Genomic DNA, 15,057 nt, shown 5'->3' with positions numbered 1-15,057 from the left:
ATTACTCATATTATATGGAACAAAAAGCTGTAAATAAAATTGAACTGACAACCACCAGAATAAATCTGCATCTCTTTAGTAATGGAACTAATGTTTAACTAAAACTCATCTGTAAAATAAAGCTTGCAAATATATTTAAAACAAAATTACATATCGCTTCCATTTCGATGCTAAATGTCAACTGTTTTAAAATGATAGCTGACAAATACATGTGATTGTACTTTTACATTACCATACAGTCAAGAAAAATATATCGTTTTGTATTTGAAACATACCCTTTTAACTGTAAAATGCGGCAGCAAATGGCACCTTTTAAGTGCAAATATAGAAAAAATGTCCAATGTAGTTTCGTCAGATAACTTGATTTTGATCATGCAACTAACATTGTCAACAAACCACAGTTACATAACAATTGCTATAGTGAGTGACCACAGTCATAGACCGAAACCATATGTAGCTATTTTACCATCTTATTTCCTTCTCAGTTCAACCAAATGTAACAAAAACCAAACTTCGATTATTACCAAACTACTGATTTGTAACAACACGTTTTGTCTGATGGTTTGGGGAAATAACCGGTAGTGGGATTCAGTCGGTTCGCATCGGTTTTGTAGAACCGTCTCGCGAAATTTGATGAGACCAGTGAACCGGTTAGCATTGCTGGGAACTGTCAATGGACTTTTTGTAACATAACCGGCTAAAAGATATGACTTTTGTGATAGAAACCGCTATAATTTATAAAACTCTAGTAAACATAGAAATCTATTAACGCACATTTACCGAACATGTATGTATACAGGGGATTTTCCCAGTAGAACCTAAACATTTGTTGGTTGTTGTCGTATCGTATCGTATTTTATTTTGTTCACGTGCACTTGAACGCGACAAGCATAGTAAGTTATGACGGTACAATGGCACGACAAACACAGGACACAGCTGCGAAAACCTAGCGGTTGAAAATAAGCTAAAATGATACTAACAAGTGGAGGGCAACGGTAAAAAAACGCAGCAGCTGTACCTGGTAATAAAAAGCGGGGCTGAGAGGTTTTGTTACTTGTGCAACCAAAGTGTTTTTTTAGACTTTAGTGCACACTAAACGTGATACGTGATGTATGGTTCGTCTGACTTATACGTGGTGACTCATAATTGATATTTGTAATGTATGATTTGACTGAAGTACATTTCGGTTTAATAGTTTAAGATTTGAGTTGCATTGTTATACATAGACTAAATTGTTTACAAAAATTGCAATTGCATTGTTTGATTTTGCATTTTAGAAAAAAAAACTGGCGAATGCACGATTTAAATTGTAGATTGTGTATTTTGAATATGTCCGTTTTAGCACTGCAAAAGTAATTGGACCCTCGCTATCATCCAATTGGTAAGAACTACACTACTATCACTACTTGTGCTGTCTGTGCTGTCATAAGATAATAAACTAGAAAATGTAATTAAAAAATTTAGGAACACTATGCACGGACTTGAAAAGTAGTTTAATCATAAACATTACTGCCAAGGTAGTGGTGTATATAGAATACATCGTGTAGACGTTTCGACAATCTCTGTTGTCATCATCAGTACAGAAACGTCTACACGATGTATTCTATATACACCACTACCTTGGCAGTAATAATTAAAAAATCATTTTAGTTTTATTTCCTTATTCATACACATCTATCCTGATGTGAAATACCAAACATTCATCCCCACTTGTACATTTTTCAGGTTTTAAACACCAAATCCGTGTATGTGCGATATTGGACTAGGTCCAACAATAACAAGTTATCTACCAGCACTTTCACAAACGAGCAAATTAAGACAAGTCAAAGTATAGTATCAGTTAATTATTATTAAAATTTTGGTAAAGTTGATAGTGATATTATGATCAGAAAAGCAATGCCTTTTCCTGTTTTACTCACTGCTAACTTACACCTTTTTGGTACTAACTTATACCAGTGTTTTCTCTGCTAACTTATACCAGTATGTTTTCATGTTATGATACTTACAGGTTCAATGGAGAGCACTAAAACATTCGAGAGCAACCTTTCAACAGAAGTAACAACCAAACTTAATGAGTAAGTTTTTCCGCAACATTTTTCTGATGTTTTAATCAATAAAATGTTTTTGAAGGTTTCGCTTTGGCAGCAAAAAATACTGTGATGTAGTGTTGGAAGCTGGTGGAGAAAAATTTGAGGTTCACAAAAATGTTCTTGGCTCAATGTCGGAATATTTTGACAAACTTTTCAATGTTGAGGTGATACAATTAAATAATTAAAGCACCTTAAATGCCAGGCACATGATGTGGCATCCAGGATTGTTTTTGTGATAATAGTTGATAGATTGACAGTCCTTAGTTCTGTTCTAATTCAAAATATAACTTTGTATTTTTATTTATCACAGCCACTTATTTTCAGTACATTTCTTGTGGTAAAAAAACTAAAAATCTATTGACAAAATAATTATCAGCAAACTAAGCTATTTGTTGAAACAATAAGTCTTAATAAAGTTGCTTATTTTTCAGATGAAAGAAAAATATGAGGAGGTAATCAAGATCACCGAGATTTCATCGGATACACTGAAGTTGGTTCTTGATTTTATTTACACCAGCAAAATCACACTTGATGATGAGAATGTTTATCAAGTTCTGCATGCAGCTGATTATCTCATTATTCCTCGTAAGTTGTGTTGATACAGAAACCATTGTGATGCAGTTGCATTACAGTAACCACATAGCCGGAAATAAATGATTAGGACAGGGGTCGGCAAACCTCTGGCATGAGGTGGTTTTTCATCGTACGCCAACCGATTTGCTTGTTTGTATTGGAGTAACATTTTAACCTTTTTAACTGCTTGTTGATAGTTTTTATCATGCCATTGTTGTAAAATTCAGCCTTACATGTACAAAACACTCTGCTTTCTTTTTATTATTGTTATCTCCTGGCACGAACCACTATTATTTGGAAAACATTGGCATGCAAACCCATTACCACAAGGAAATAACAAGTAAATTGGCATGCGTCGCCCAAAAGGTTGTCGACCCCGGAATTATGACAATATAAACAGAAAGTCAGTTTATTGGCAGACAAATGCCAAGCACCATATAGTTTCAGTAATGTAACAAAATGAGACAAAAGGATTTATACTTTGTGATACATGTCCTGGCAATACTTGAGCTGCATATTTTGGCATAAAAAAACCTATAGTGCATATGACTGGTTTCTATTTACAGATCTAAAGAAAAACTGTTGCAACTTTCTTTTGGACATAAAAAATCCTCAAAATGCCATTAAAATTTGGATTTCTGCCGTAAAATATAATGAAGAAGATCTGCGAAAAGAAATTGAAACTTTTATATCTGAAAATCTCGCAGATGTTACAAAAGATCGGGACTTTTTTGATCTCAAACTTGAAGAACTAAAACAGATTGTTTTGCTAAAAGATACAGCTTTTGTAAAACCCAGATGGGTAAGTGATAGTTCAACGTTATTCACAAAAAATGTGTGACTTAAATTGGAACTTTTTACCCAGCAATCCTGGTTAACGTGGTCTGCTTCTCCTGAGCAAAAACAAGATGAGGAAGCTTACAAGTTAATCACAGCTTGGGTGAAACATGACAAAGAGAAACGTAAAGACAACTTTCCCGAGCTGTTTTCTATGTTGAATTTAAAGAAAATTAGCAACTTATTTCTTTCACAAGCAGTTCATGACCAGGTAAACAGCAAAATTTTACTAATCTGCCTAAAGTACGGTCTACCATCTCTCCACCAATTGTACCCTCAACTTTGTTGCGCTTTTTAACGTCTGAACGTTGCGCAGCTATTTCCGGCTTTTAACTCAACTCAAGCAATTTAAGCCAAAATGGAATACTTCTGACGGTAATGTCAAATTTAAAACAAAGGCAGTATATACAAACAAAAGCAGTATATATATATAAATATGTGTCAAATTTTACCAAACAAAAGCAGCATAAGTTCAACCACATTTTCACCCCACAAGAAAATAAAATGTGTAGCTAACCACTATAAAAACATAGTTGTACCTACACTGATTAAAATTTTGCATTTTTTGTTTAGGACATTTTGCTGGATTATCACGAGACGGTTCGTGAGGCTATTGTAAGAATTGCTGAAGGTGTTCTTGAAGCAGAAAAAAATCAAAAGTCTAGGTTTAAACGCACTTAAAGTAGACAAAAAACATAATAGTGTTAATGCCCTTGGTAGTTTCATAGCAATACTGTGTTTATTACTGCTATAAAGTTCCTGTGATAACGTTCATTGTGTGGCATGGTGATTTTTATTGTATTAAATTTATATGCATGTTTGTGCTTTTCAGAGCTGCTTAAAAACATTAAAAAATGTGTAAACTGTTTTCCATTCATAGCAGAAATGGTTTCCGTTTTAAAAAGAGCCCAATATGTATTTGGACCTGATTTTATAATGTTGTTTATTTCAAAATCAAATTAGATGTCATTAATTCCACGAAGTTATAGCCACAGACTGTCTACATGATTGTTATTTTATTCACAAAACCAATGGCCATTATTAGACAGCACATTTACTGTGCACATTTTTTTGGACTTCAATACTTTGTTGTTTAAATGTTTCTTTTATACATATTCCATTTGAGCACTGGTGGTTTAATGTACAAGTGGTTAGCAGAGATGCATATGTACTCCAAACAGGAGCAAGCCAAAACCTGTTCAGAAGTCCAGTAATATCTAGTTTTGTTCCCAGTTTTCATGCCTGCAAAAGTCAAAAAATACAATGATTTTGGGTTCTATTATTAATCTATACGAAACCAGGCTCAGGGCCTTGTTCACAAATTTATTGGATTGTAATTGGTTGCTTATAAATATAAACTGTTGCTGCTAGTTAAATCACAAAAAAGGTGTTATATCGAGTTATGTTCATCTACATTTTTATGTCATACCGATATCATTTCTTACACCCATGCTTTTTTATTTATTTCACATTTTAAATTATTTTGCACATCGGCTTTGCATGTCAACATATGCTTTGCTGGGTACAATTATTAGCATGACTATCAATTGTTGACTAATAGTTTTACAATGTAGCAACATAAATAAGTGATATTAAACATTAGTATCTAACTTCATCGCACCTGGCTTGCAATCAAGGGCGGCTCACAGTTTTATTATCATGCTCATATTTTTGACTACCCAGCATTTTAATAAAGTTTCAATACTGTTTTCCTTTTAGGGCATTTTATGCCAATGTAATTTTTGCAGTGGACATGCAGCTCACAATGGGCTAAATACAGCGTAAAATTCTTGCTGTAACAGTCATGTTTAAAACAGTGTTAGCATGGAAACAGGCCTTTTTGAACATTTAACAAGTGTTTGTCAAATATGTAAAAGCCCTAAACTTGCAAATCGCGACACACACACACATTGATAGTTTGTGATTATCAACAACTAGTGGACTTTACTCACTTTATCCATTGGAAGTCGAGTTCATACACTTGGTTCGCCCAAAGACCACCTTTTCCATCTGGTTTACATGTCTCAGAACACTTGCCATGTTTTTGGTACGTTCTGTGTGCATCTTTGGCACCAGAACACATTCCCCCATCTTGTAGAGCGACTACTCTGTATCCACGGTGTGCACCGGCCTCCACACACTTGCCGATAGCGTTTGTGCGGTTCTTATAATCACCGACCAAAAGGTTTTCCAAGTTCTCAAGTGAGGGGATTGCCCGATCAGGGGTGTCCCGCCAACATCCCAAATCATAAGTTTCAACTAAAAAAAATGCACATTAGTGACTCAACATGAAACAGTAGAGATAATAACACCATACCTCACAGTAGACCCACATTTAGCTAATTTTCTACAGGTGGCGCAAAGAGCATAATTATTTTTTTAGCGGCTAAAGAGGGGTTGGGTCGGGAAGTAATATTTGAAAATTTTACATTAGTAACCAAGTTATTTTGCTACTTTTATTGAATTTTAAATGCTAATACTTTCCCCCAACCCTAATAGCCCTAACCGTGAGCATTTTTAATATACACTGTTTTAAAAGGGAAAAGTGCTCTTTGCGCCATCTATCGAAGATTAGCTAAATGTGGGTCACAGTGAGTTATGGTGTTAGTGTATAATTTTTCCAAATAATACTACATTAATTTGTGATGGTTTCAAATTAACAAAATATTTTGCATTTAGGCATAACTGCAAAAAGACATTTTAATGCTGTTGTGAGGCTATGTGTCACATGACAAAAGCCGAACATTTTTTTCGTACCTTTTGCAACTTTATAAATCTGGTAGACTTGATTTGCAAGAGGGCCGGCCCCCTTTTCCATCTGCCAGACATGCAGTGGAAGGCCCATATCTCCTGTATGTTGTCAGAGCATTCTTTGATGTGTAACACCACCCACCTGCCTAATAATAGAAAATAAATTCATGTTTATAAACAGATTGAACTGTTCATCAAATGTTTTTACACAAAAATGGTTTTATCCACATCAAACAGACAGTGTTATAAACATTAATATTACAACTCATAATATGTTAATAATAAAGCTAAAAGAAAAAAGAAAATAGTTTTGCAATGATGTTATGGAGCACTGTAAAATGTTTCACACTGAAATTATGAGGGGGACTATTTAACCAGCATCTATGTTAATGATATGCTGCATTCAAACAACATTAATAGTTCACAGGATGCTTGGCAATGCTCTGGCTCAACACACTTTCGAACCAGTCTGTAGAACATGACGGTTCCCGACGAGATCTTGAGCGTGCAGGACCAACATGTCCTGCATTCACAACATGTAGGTTCACATGCAAGACCAGAGGTGTATCCAGAAATTTTTAAAGGGGGGGTCCAACAATTTTTTGGGGGGGAATCCCTAATGACATCATTATGACGTCACACGTCGTTCAAAACGACGCGTTATGCGGCAAAGCACTTTTTCCAAAATTGGCGGTTTCTCTACCCATCTATTTGACAGGAAGAACAGGTAATTTTAGCGAAAGCTTTGTAGTTTTCTGATTTTGCCGCTGCTATCTAGCTTACTCAGCCAAACTGCAGCTGCAAAATAAGCGTTACTGTCAGGTAATCAAAATCGTTGCTTAAAAAAACAGGGTCCAATTTCTAAAGAACTAAATCTCTTGCTGAAGCGGTAATCCTACTGTTAAGTTGCGCAAAGTCACGAATGCACTAAAGGTGGTAACTGCAGAAGGCATAAATTGTGCCTGGCAAGTAACAAATTACCCTAATAACATAACTCGATTTACATCGATCTAATGTTTTTGACAAACTATTACGTGTTTGGCGTATCAAAGCAACACAACATTACACGTTTTTAACACTTTTACATTGTTTAAATGCAAAAACAGTTTGATATGTTGGACTTAGTGTAGTTACCACTTAGCAAGAAACTGCTACCAGCGTCCTAGCCGGAACGTAACTTTCCGATTGTTAGTGCATAAAACTCCTTATTAAACCCTTGTTACGTCACAATTGGCGATTAGATAACAAGCGAATACAAAAGATTGAAGGCTCGTGTCTTTGAGATAACGACTCCCTGTTATCACGCAGTGGTTAACGGAACGATTTTGGCCTATTTAATTTACGCACAAGTTTTTTTCAAACATCACGCTTTTTAACAACAACAATTAAAGAAACAACAAAACTCAAAACTTACTTGGTACTTGCATAAAATAATTTCTTTGACGTAACACATTGAAGAACACACATTACTACCTGCTTTTAAGACAATAAATCAAGCTAGTTTTAACAAAATACCACAACCAATGGTTATCAATAAATATCTACTATGAGTAAATGTAATTCAACAAGCACATCTAACACACCTATAATAATTAAAAATTTCAACAGTTCATGGTCTGGTACCGTATTTACTCGATTGTAAGCCGCGGCTTATATTGTTTTTTACATTCTACACTCCAACATTTTAATTGATTTATGGTTCAAACTTGTATGCATGTACAGATTATACGTCGATATACGTTCTGTTGGGTACAATTATCAAAGTAACTAACAGATATGGGCACCTAGTTATACACTATGTAACAACAGAAAAGTGTATTATGAAATCAAGTAAATACGGTAATTGTGTTGTATAAAACGGCAAATTTCAATAGTAAAAAACTACAGAAATAATACAACTTCTGCACATAAATCAAATTATTCTTTTAATCATACTTCACAAAACTTGTGTAAACATGGGAAACCCCTCAAACGAATCCAAACTTTTACCAATTAGTTCCTGTTTTCAAAAGCGACTAGCCCATGGTCATGTTTTTTGCTTTTTGAGCTGTCTCGTGATCATGTGAACAGTTTTTTTTTTGTAGTAAATTGTGATTTTTTTGATTTGACATTAAGTTCTGATTTAGGATGCAAGTGGCATATTTTTTACAGACTTTGAAAAAACAGAAGTCCAGTGAAAACCATGAAGTGTTTAATGATTTAGTGTTAGTATGCAGAATTTTAGTTTTACACTCTATGCCTATTAAGGAGTTTTGAAATTTTTGAAATTAGAATTTAAAAAACACGTCTATATAACATGTCTAATTTTAGGTTATCGAAAAACTATGTCTGACAATGGCAATTCATCCAATGTTACAGCAACGAATGAACAAGTAGGTTTAATTGACTCTTTGTAAATCCAGTTGAATTTTTTTAAAATAAACAATTTCAGCTGCAGAATAGATTAAACCACAACTTAAAACAGTACAAGGCTGCAACAAGGCAAACTATTTGTCATGGGCTGCATGCTAACTTTGAATAAGAGGTATTGTTGAGAGTGACAAAGAATAACAAATGGAAAGAAGCATTATTAACAAAAATTGACACTAAACGCAAATCTAAAAAGTGTAATGAAAAATGCTAATGCCCAAACTTTAATTGTCACACATTCACATCAGGTTAAACCGTACGAAACAAGTTTGGCTGTTTTCGCTAATATTTACAGCAACAGTAAAAATTAAGATACACATGCAAGTTTGTTCTTTTTTAAATCAAACTAGTAATCAATCAAACATATCAGGATTAAACAAATGCTGCTTATGACCTTACGCATTGTTTTAACTTACTTGTTAATTTGTTTCTGCAGGTCAAAGCTCCAGATCATTTGAGAACAATCTATCACCGGAACTAACAAACAAACTCAACCAGTAATAATTTTGTAAAAGCATTGAGCTAATAAATGATAAGCTGCATACAGTGCACACTGTTTCGATGTCTATGGTTTTATCAGTGCAGCTGGTGATGAGAGATTGGCCGCATTGGCTAGTGTAGTCATCCATTGTGAGCCAGTTCCCTCTCTGGTTTATGGGCTTTTACCCTGTTACTCCCAACAAACTGGAGTGCCGTTAGATGGCTACATGAGCCAAAATGACCGATATCTCATTACCAGCTGCACTGATGAGACCTTGTGGGTCGGAACAGTGTGTACTGTATGCAGTAACATTTTTTTCTGTTATTTCAAGCGATTTAAAAGAATGTTTTTAAAGGTTTCGCCTGGGTGACAAAAGATACTGTGATGCAGTGTTGGAGACAGAAGAAGAAAAGTTTGAAGTCCACAAAAATGTCCTTGGCTCTATGTCAGAATTTTTTGACAAACTCTTTAATGTTGAGGTGATGGTTTAAAACAGGACAATATGTAAAGTCTAAAAATTCAATACATCTATTTTTTTCTGTGTAGCAGTATTTTGTGACACACAGTGTCAGGCAAAAAAAATAAAGCTTTAAGATCACTTTCTCAAATAGGTATTTCATCGTTGTGGCAAGCCCATGCTATGACTGATTGGTTATTGAATAAAATAACCGTTACATTGCTACTTATTTGCAAACAAAATCATATCTTTAAATATTTTTATGGTTGAATACTTTTCAGATGAAAGAAAAATATGAAGAGACAATTAAGCTCACTGAAATTTCAGCTGATACACTAAAGTTGATTCTTGATTTTATTTACACCAGCAAAATCACACTGGATGCTGAGAATGTTTATCAAGTTCTGCATGCAGCTGATTATCTCATAATTCCTCGTAAGTTGTGTTGGGTTTATGATGGCCTGATTGCACTAAACAACAAATGACTGTATATAGGTGGACAACCTAAATCACAAAACAATAGCAATCATGATGGGTTTAGGTTTGTTGAATGTGCTTTAACTAGACTGGTAATAAATAAATCATACATGTATAGGTGAGGAAAACAAGAAACTTTATTACATGTGTGTGAGTACAAGGCTAAAAACTCTAGCACAAAAGAAAGCTGGAAATGTTTTTGTTGTTTACAGATCTAAAAAAAAACTGTTCTGTCTTTCTTCTGGACAAAAAAAATCCTAAGAATGCAATAAAAATTTGGATTTCTGCTACAAAATATCATGAGGATTATCTGCAGAGAGAAATTGAAACATTTATCAACAAAAATTTGGCAGAGGTCACCCAAGATCCAAAATTTTTTGTTCTTAATCTTTCAGAACTTAAACAGATTATTCTGCTTAAGAATACAAACACATACAGGAGTTTTTTTGTAAGTTGTGTGTGTAAAGAAACTTTACAACATTTTATTTAAATTCCATTTTGTTAAGAGGCAAGGGTTATTGATGGTAGTCAAAACGAAGAAGATGTTTACAAATTAATAACAGCTTGGGTGAAACATGACAAAGAGAAACGTAAAGACTATTTTCCTGAGCTGTTTTCTATGTTGAATTTGAAGAAAATTAGCAAAACATTTCTTTCACAAGCAGTTCATGACCAGGTAAGTTTTGTTTTCTTTTTACATTTAAAGAAATGCAACAAAACACATATTTTATTAATATCTAAATTACTTTGAAAAATACTCCATTACTGATAGTAAATGTTCTGTTAGGTTGTTTGTTGTTGTTTTTATACTTTGATTTTTTAGGATATTTTGCTGGATTATCATGAGACTGTTCGCAAAGCCATCATAAGAATTGCTGAAGAAGTTCTTGAAACAGAAAAAATAAAAAAATCCTATTCAAGACGCAAGTAGCAACACCTAGTGACAGCAACACTGTGGTTGTTTATAAAGTTTTGACTTTTATCCTATTTTAATTCAGTGTTTTGTCTTTGTTTTGTATCAGTTTAATTTTGCTTACTAGATATGCACTTTCTGTTGTACAGTTTAAATACCAAAACTTGAATACAGCTGTTTTATATTTGCTTCAAAACAGAATAACATTTTTACAAAAAAATACTGTGCAACCTTTTACAAGAAAGCAAACATTACAAATTTAGCTCCAACTTTTTGAAAAATACACAACTTCACAAACTGTTGCTTTGGTGTTTAAAAGGTTATTGTTTTTGTATATTTTGTGTGTTTTTTAGAATATTAAACAACCAGGTGCAAGCAAATCCCAGTTCAGTTCCCATTTTCATGTCTGCAAAAACACAACAATAGTAAGTTTCGGAATAAAATGGTTTCAATTAATCAAAAATACATCAACTAAGATAAACACATATTCATTACTGCGTACAACTTGAAAGTATTCAGTCAGACTAGTCATCACTCATCATGCACAATGATACATGAACTACAATGTGGCGGGTGTGTTGTATTATAGCATTAAACCAACGAAAATTGTAGCTTGCGTTTAAAACCCCAGGGTTAAGCAAACTTTTAGTTTACTTCTTTTATTCAAATAGTAGTGTCATCACCGGCCAAAATTTTGTGTGTAAGTGGGTGTCATAAAAATTGCCTTGTGCTCAATGTTGACTATGCCTTGCCATTTTTGGTAATACATGGGATACCAGCTTGACTGCTATGATTTCACATCATTTTTTTATGTGAGTATGTTAGACCTTTTGGGACCTTACAAGCTAGAAAGTATAACTTTCTCTAACTTAATAGGTTAAGTATTATCTTTACAAAAAAAACATATTTTTAGGTGTTACTTAATGCTAATGTGCTTTGTAAGACTGCAAAATCTCAAAAGATTTTGGTTTGAATGCCATTAGGTACCACTCATTAAAAAATTGTGTGCTATAAAAGTTCATTTTTTACTCACTTAATCCATTGGAAGTCGAGCTCATATACTTGGTTTGCCCAAAGACCACCTTTGCCATCTGGTTTACAGGCCTCAGAACACTTGCCATGTTTTTGGTAAGTTCTGTGTGCATCTTTGGCACCAGAACACATCCCCCCATCTTGTAGAGCCACTACTCTGTATCCACGATGTGCACCAGCCTCCACACACTTGCCGATAGCATTTGTGCGGTTCTTGTAATCACCGACCAGAAGGTTTTCCAAGTTCTCAAGTGAGGGGATTGCCCGGTCAGGGGTGTCCCTCCAACATCCCATATCATAAGTTTCAACTTGAAAAAAATGCATGTTAGTGACTGAAGATAACAAAGTGTCCACTCCAATGTTTTGGGCAGAAATAAAATACTGTTATTCGTTAAGGATGGGCCAAGCAGAGCCAGAACCAGAGTACTTGGTACCAAGCATGCTGTTCGGCCGAGCAGTTGCACAAACTGACCTGAGCAGTAAATTTGCATATTCATGGCTTGCTAAAATAAGACACATGTGTTCGAAAGGGTGTCCAAGAACAAAAATTACTGTTTTTTAATGCATTAGAATCTAATGATTAGATAGAGGAAAATTACAAAACTAGCGTGGAGTTGGGAATGTTTGCGATGGCACAATGCACAGAGTGTACACAGCCGAGTATCAATCATTAACATGAGATGCTTGATGCTTAATCAAACAGAAATTTGCAGTTTGAGCCCATCCCTAGTTAATTCAGTGGTAAAAACATGACATGATAAACAAACAACAAAAAAACACTTAAAAACTTGAACATTGTCTCACAATGCATTTTGCAGATATTTCCTGCTTGGCAAACATTTTAGCCCTATGGTGCTACATTTTATTTCACCAAGCAACTTAATCATGTGTCGCATAAAAAAATACAGCGTACCTTTTGCAACTTTATAAATCTGGTAGACTTGATTTGCAAGAGGGCCACCTTTTCCATCTGACAGACATGCAGTGGAAGGTCCATATCTTCTGTATGTTGTCAGAGCATTCTTCGATGTGTAACACCATCCACCAGCCTAACAATGGGAAAATAAATTCATGTTTATAAACAGATTGAACTGCTTATTAAACGTGCTTTACACAAAAGTTTTTTTTCACATCACCACACACTTTTGTGTGAAGCAATTTGTAGCATGGTATATCAACACTAAGACATATTCATGTAAAATTATGTAACATGAAGTCTGTATCAGACTTTGGACTTCAAATTCAAACATTTAATCGCATGCAATAATAGTGGCATATTTTATTTGTCTTAGTCAAATTAACGGTTTCTAATTGAACAAAACCAGTTTTACTAATTACTGCACCGGTCATGGACTGTCTTAATTGCTAGACTGTCTCGTTTTTTAAACTTAAAATCAGTGCATAGCAAAGTACTAGACATAGAATATCAGATTACAGTATTTGTGCTGTGTGTTCAATTGCAAGTATGGCTGTTGCTATGTCGAAACTTGGGAACTTAACTGTAGTGTTTGGCATCATATAGGTCTAATTTGTTCAGCAACTAGTTTGTTTATTTTAAGAGTCAGAGTGTTAAGAATAGTCCACCCTAAGGGTCAGAACAAGTCCAAGCTAATTTTTATTCACTTAACCAGTATAGCACACCAACAATCAATCCCTTTTAAATACAACTTTAAATACCTGCACAGCAAACACGCTATATCCGAGTATATGGGCAACTCTCGCACATTTGTCAACGGGGTCAAGTCTCAAATGACAGGGGTCTCGCAATAGGGGATGTCCCTCTGCTGTGGGAATAGCTCGTTCGTTTGTGTCGTTCCAACAACCAAGATCATCATACAAAGCTAAAAAAATATGCACAACGCATTACTGTCTGCTTTTGAAACAACTTATTCAAATAAAATAAAGTTATATTTCGTAAAATACCACAAATAATAGTGAACTATTATCTGTACTTACGTTGATACAATGCAATCAGAACATCTAGTACAGTGATATTAGTAAAACTAAATGTATTAGAAACTTTATAGCAATGAATATGTAAGATATTAACCCAAACATCACGCTTTTTAACGCAAATAATCAGCAATAAAAGGGAAAAAACAAATTCTAAACTTACTTGAATAAAATGATTTCTTTGACGTAACACAATGAAGAACACACAAAAGCAAAATAGCCACTACCGGTACCTTCATTTTTTTCTTGACAATTTTAATTTATTTTTATTGAGTATCAAATTGTGGGTCTATAAACTGTATGCCATAACGCAAACGAATTAAAACTACAATTGCTTTTCATACCTTTTACCAATAACTTCAATATTAAATTCTAATTTAGTTTCTATATTGCAACAGTGAAAAGAACGGCCTTTTTCTCAAACGAAAAACTCGAAAACACACACCAATGTCAACAAAAACAGCGTTTTGTTCTAATATAACTGACCACACGAACTGCATTGCAAGACTGAAAGGGATAGAACGGTTCGTGCTATCTAAAAGGTAATGATATTCACAAAACAGATTTGGTATTTCGTAACTTAGGGTTTTCTTACGTCATATGGCAATATTGCCGCGTCGTTCGGTTAGTCTCAAAAAAGTTGTTTTTAAACTATTACAACAATTACATTTATACAAAAACTTCGAGCTAATACAATTTTATTCATACAAACACCTAATATTGTTTAGAAACAACTGGCGGTTGTAGGTTAAACTTTAAACTAATAGTTTTGTAGGGTCAGTATTTTTAGACTACAATATATTCTGGACTTGATGATGTAAACTGAAACTATAATTTCTTTGTTTAACACAACTTTACTGTGTCGTTTATGAACAAACAGTCGCCAATAAAACAGTATATGTTGCGGAAATGTCAAAATTTGCATCGAACCCCATCTGGGTTCCACCACCTTTCACGCTTCCACATTAACTATCGCTATGTGTGACATGCAAGAGTTACGCTAAAACCAGGGTCTGTAACCTTAACGCAGGTTGTAATAGGTAGATTTAATATTGCAGTGCGTTGGATTAATTCGTAGCCTACT

At 34.4% G+C, this 15,057-nt stretch overlaps 4 protein-coding genes across 9 annotated transcripts; 2 read left to right on the top strand and 2 right to left on the bottom strand.

Moving 5' to 3' along the window:
- Positions 1 to 1,282: 1,282 nt before the first annotated feature.
- Positions 1,283 to 4,366, top strand: LOC145222151 (kelch-like protein 17). 2 transcript variants are annotated; one of them, XM_080088195.1, is made up of 8 exons: positions 1,283 to 1,381; positions 1,726 to 1,828; positions 2,009 to 2,075; positions 2,131 to 2,254; positions 2,522 to 2,675; positions 3,371 to 3,465; positions 3,529 to 3,711; positions 4,074 to 4,366. In XM_080088195.1, exons 3-8 carry the CDS (start codon positions 2,014 to 2,016, stop codon positions 4,179 to 4,181), a joined length of 726 nt encoding a protein of 241 aa, XP_079944321.1. In that variant the 5' UTR covers positions 1,283 to 1,381; positions 1,726 to 1,828; positions 2,009 to 2,013; the 3' UTR covers positions 4,182 to 4,366. The 2 variants fall into 2 exon arrangements, with proteins under 2 accessions (XP_079944321.1, XP_079944320.1); XM_080088194.1 differs by having other exon boundaries at positions 3,230 to 3,465.
- Positions 3,860 to 7,730, bottom strand: LOC145222161 (uncharacterized). Of its 4 annotated transcripts, none has more exons than XM_080088207.1 (4): positions 7,666 to 7,730; positions 6,258 to 6,397; positions 5,453 to 5,759; positions 3,860 to 4,742 (listed from the first exon to the last, which is right to left on the bottom strand). In XM_080088207.1, the coding sequence occupies exons 2-4, from the start codon at positions 6,343 to 6,345 to the stop codon at positions 4,718 to 4,720; spliced, it is 420 nt and encodes a 139-aa protein (XP_079944333.1). In that variant the 5' UTR covers positions 6,346 to 6,397; positions 7,666 to 7,730; the 3' UTR covers positions 3,860 to 4,717. The 4 variants fall into 4 exon arrangements, with proteins under 4 accessions (XP_079944333.1, XP_079944335.1, XP_079944332.1 ...); XM_080088209.1 differs by lacking the exon at positions 7,666 to 7,730 and adding an exon at positions 7,386 to 7,580; XM_080088206.1 differs by lacking the exon at positions 7,666 to 7,730 and adding an exon at positions 6,709 to 7,318.
- Positions 7,731 to 8,285: 555 nt separating this feature from the next.
- On the top strand, positions 8,286 to 11,290 carry LOC145222154 (kelch-like protein 12). Its single transcript, XM_080088198.1, has 8 exons — positions 8,286 to 8,455; positions 8,562 to 8,623; positions 9,097 to 9,157; positions 9,497 to 9,620; positions 9,880 to 10,033; positions 10,288 to 10,523; positions 10,584 to 10,751; positions 10,899 to 11,290. Exons 4-8 carry the CDS (start codon positions 9,585 to 9,587, stop codon positions 11,004 to 11,006), a joined length of 702 nt encoding a protein of 233 aa, XP_079944324.1. The 5' UTR covers positions 8,286 to 8,455; positions 8,562 to 8,623; positions 9,097 to 9,157; positions 9,497 to 9,584; the 3' UTR covers positions 11,007 to 11,290.
- Positions 11,153 to 14,256, bottom strand: LOC145222152 (uncharacterized). 2 transcript variants are annotated; one of them, XM_080088196.1, is made up of 5 exons: positions 14,137 to 14,256; positions 13,698 to 13,861; positions 12,934 to 13,069; positions 12,022 to 12,328; positions 11,153 to 11,394 (listed from the first exon to the last, which is right to left on the bottom strand). In XM_080088196.1, the coding sequence occupies exons 1-5, from the start codon at positions 14,210 to 14,212 to the stop codon at positions 11,376 to 11,378; spliced, it is 702 nt and encodes a 233-aa protein (XP_079944322.1). In that variant the 5' UTR covers positions 14,213 to 14,256; the 3' UTR covers positions 11,153 to 11,375. The 2 variants fall into 2 exon arrangements, with proteins under 2 accessions (XP_079944322.1, XP_079944323.1); XM_080088197.1 differs by lacking the exon at positions 14,137 to 14,256 and adding an exon at positions 13,977 to 14,041.
- Positions 14,257 to 15,057: the final 801 nt, after the last annotated feature.

This window comes from Phallusia mammillata, chromosome 4, assembly GCF_965637545.1.
Source record: "Phallusia mammillata chromosome 4, kaPhaMamm4.hap1.1, whole genome shotgun sequence".
NCBI lineage: Eukaryota > Metazoa > Chordata > Ascidiacea > Phlebobranchia > Ascidiidae > Phallusia > Phallusia mammillata.
Note: the sequence above shows the minus strand (reverse complement) of the source record. Positions and strands in the feature narration are given on the sequence as shown.

Coding starts and splice junctions, on each gene's coding strand:
- LOC145222161 (XM_080088207.1), bottom strand. CDS start 6,345: ATGGGCCTTCCACTGCATGTCTGGCAGATGGAAAAGGGGGCCGGCCCT. Junction 5,760..6,257: donor GATTTATAAAGTTGCAAAAG/GTACGAAAAAAA, acceptor CATTTTTTTTAG/TTGAAACTTATGATTTGGGA. Junction 4,743..5,452: donor CTCGACTTCCAATGGATAAA/GTGAGTAAAGTC, acceptor TGACTTTTGCAG/GCATGAAAACTGGGAACAAA.
- LOC145222152 (XM_080088196.1), bottom strand. CDS start 14,212: ATGAAGGTACCGGTAGTGGCTATTTTGCTTTTGTGTGTTCTTCATTGT. Junction 13,070..13,697: donor ATAGCGTGTTTGCTGTGCAG/GTATTTAAAGTT, acceptor TCCCATTGTTAG/GCTGGTGGATGGTGTTACAC. Junction 12,329..12,933: donor GATTTATAAAGTTGCAAAAG/GTACGCTGTATT, acceptor ATTTTTTTCAAG/TTGAAACTTATGATATGGGA.
- LOC145222151 (XM_080088194.1), top strand. CDS start 2,014: ATGGAGAGCACTAAAACATTCGAGAGCAACCTTTCAACAGAAGTAACA. Junction 3,466..3,528: donor CTTTTGTAAAACCCAGATGG/GTAAGTGATAGT, acceptor CTTTTTACCCAG/CAATCCTGGTTAACGTGGTC. Junction 3,712..4,073: donor CACAAGCAGTTCATGACCAG/GTAAACAGCAAA, acceptor TTTTTTGTTTAG/GACATTTTGCTGGATTATCA.
- LOC145222154 (XM_080088198.1), top strand. CDS start 9,585: ATGTCAGAATTTTTTGACAAACTCTTTAATGTTGAG. Junction 9,621..9,879: donor ACAAACTCTTTAATGTTGAG/GTGATGGTTTAA, acceptor AATACTTTTCAG/ATGAAAGAAAAATATGAAGA. Junction 10,524..10,583: donor ACACATACAGGAGTTTTTTT/GTAAGTTGTGTG, acceptor TTTTGTTAAGAG/GCAAGGGTTATTGATGGTAG.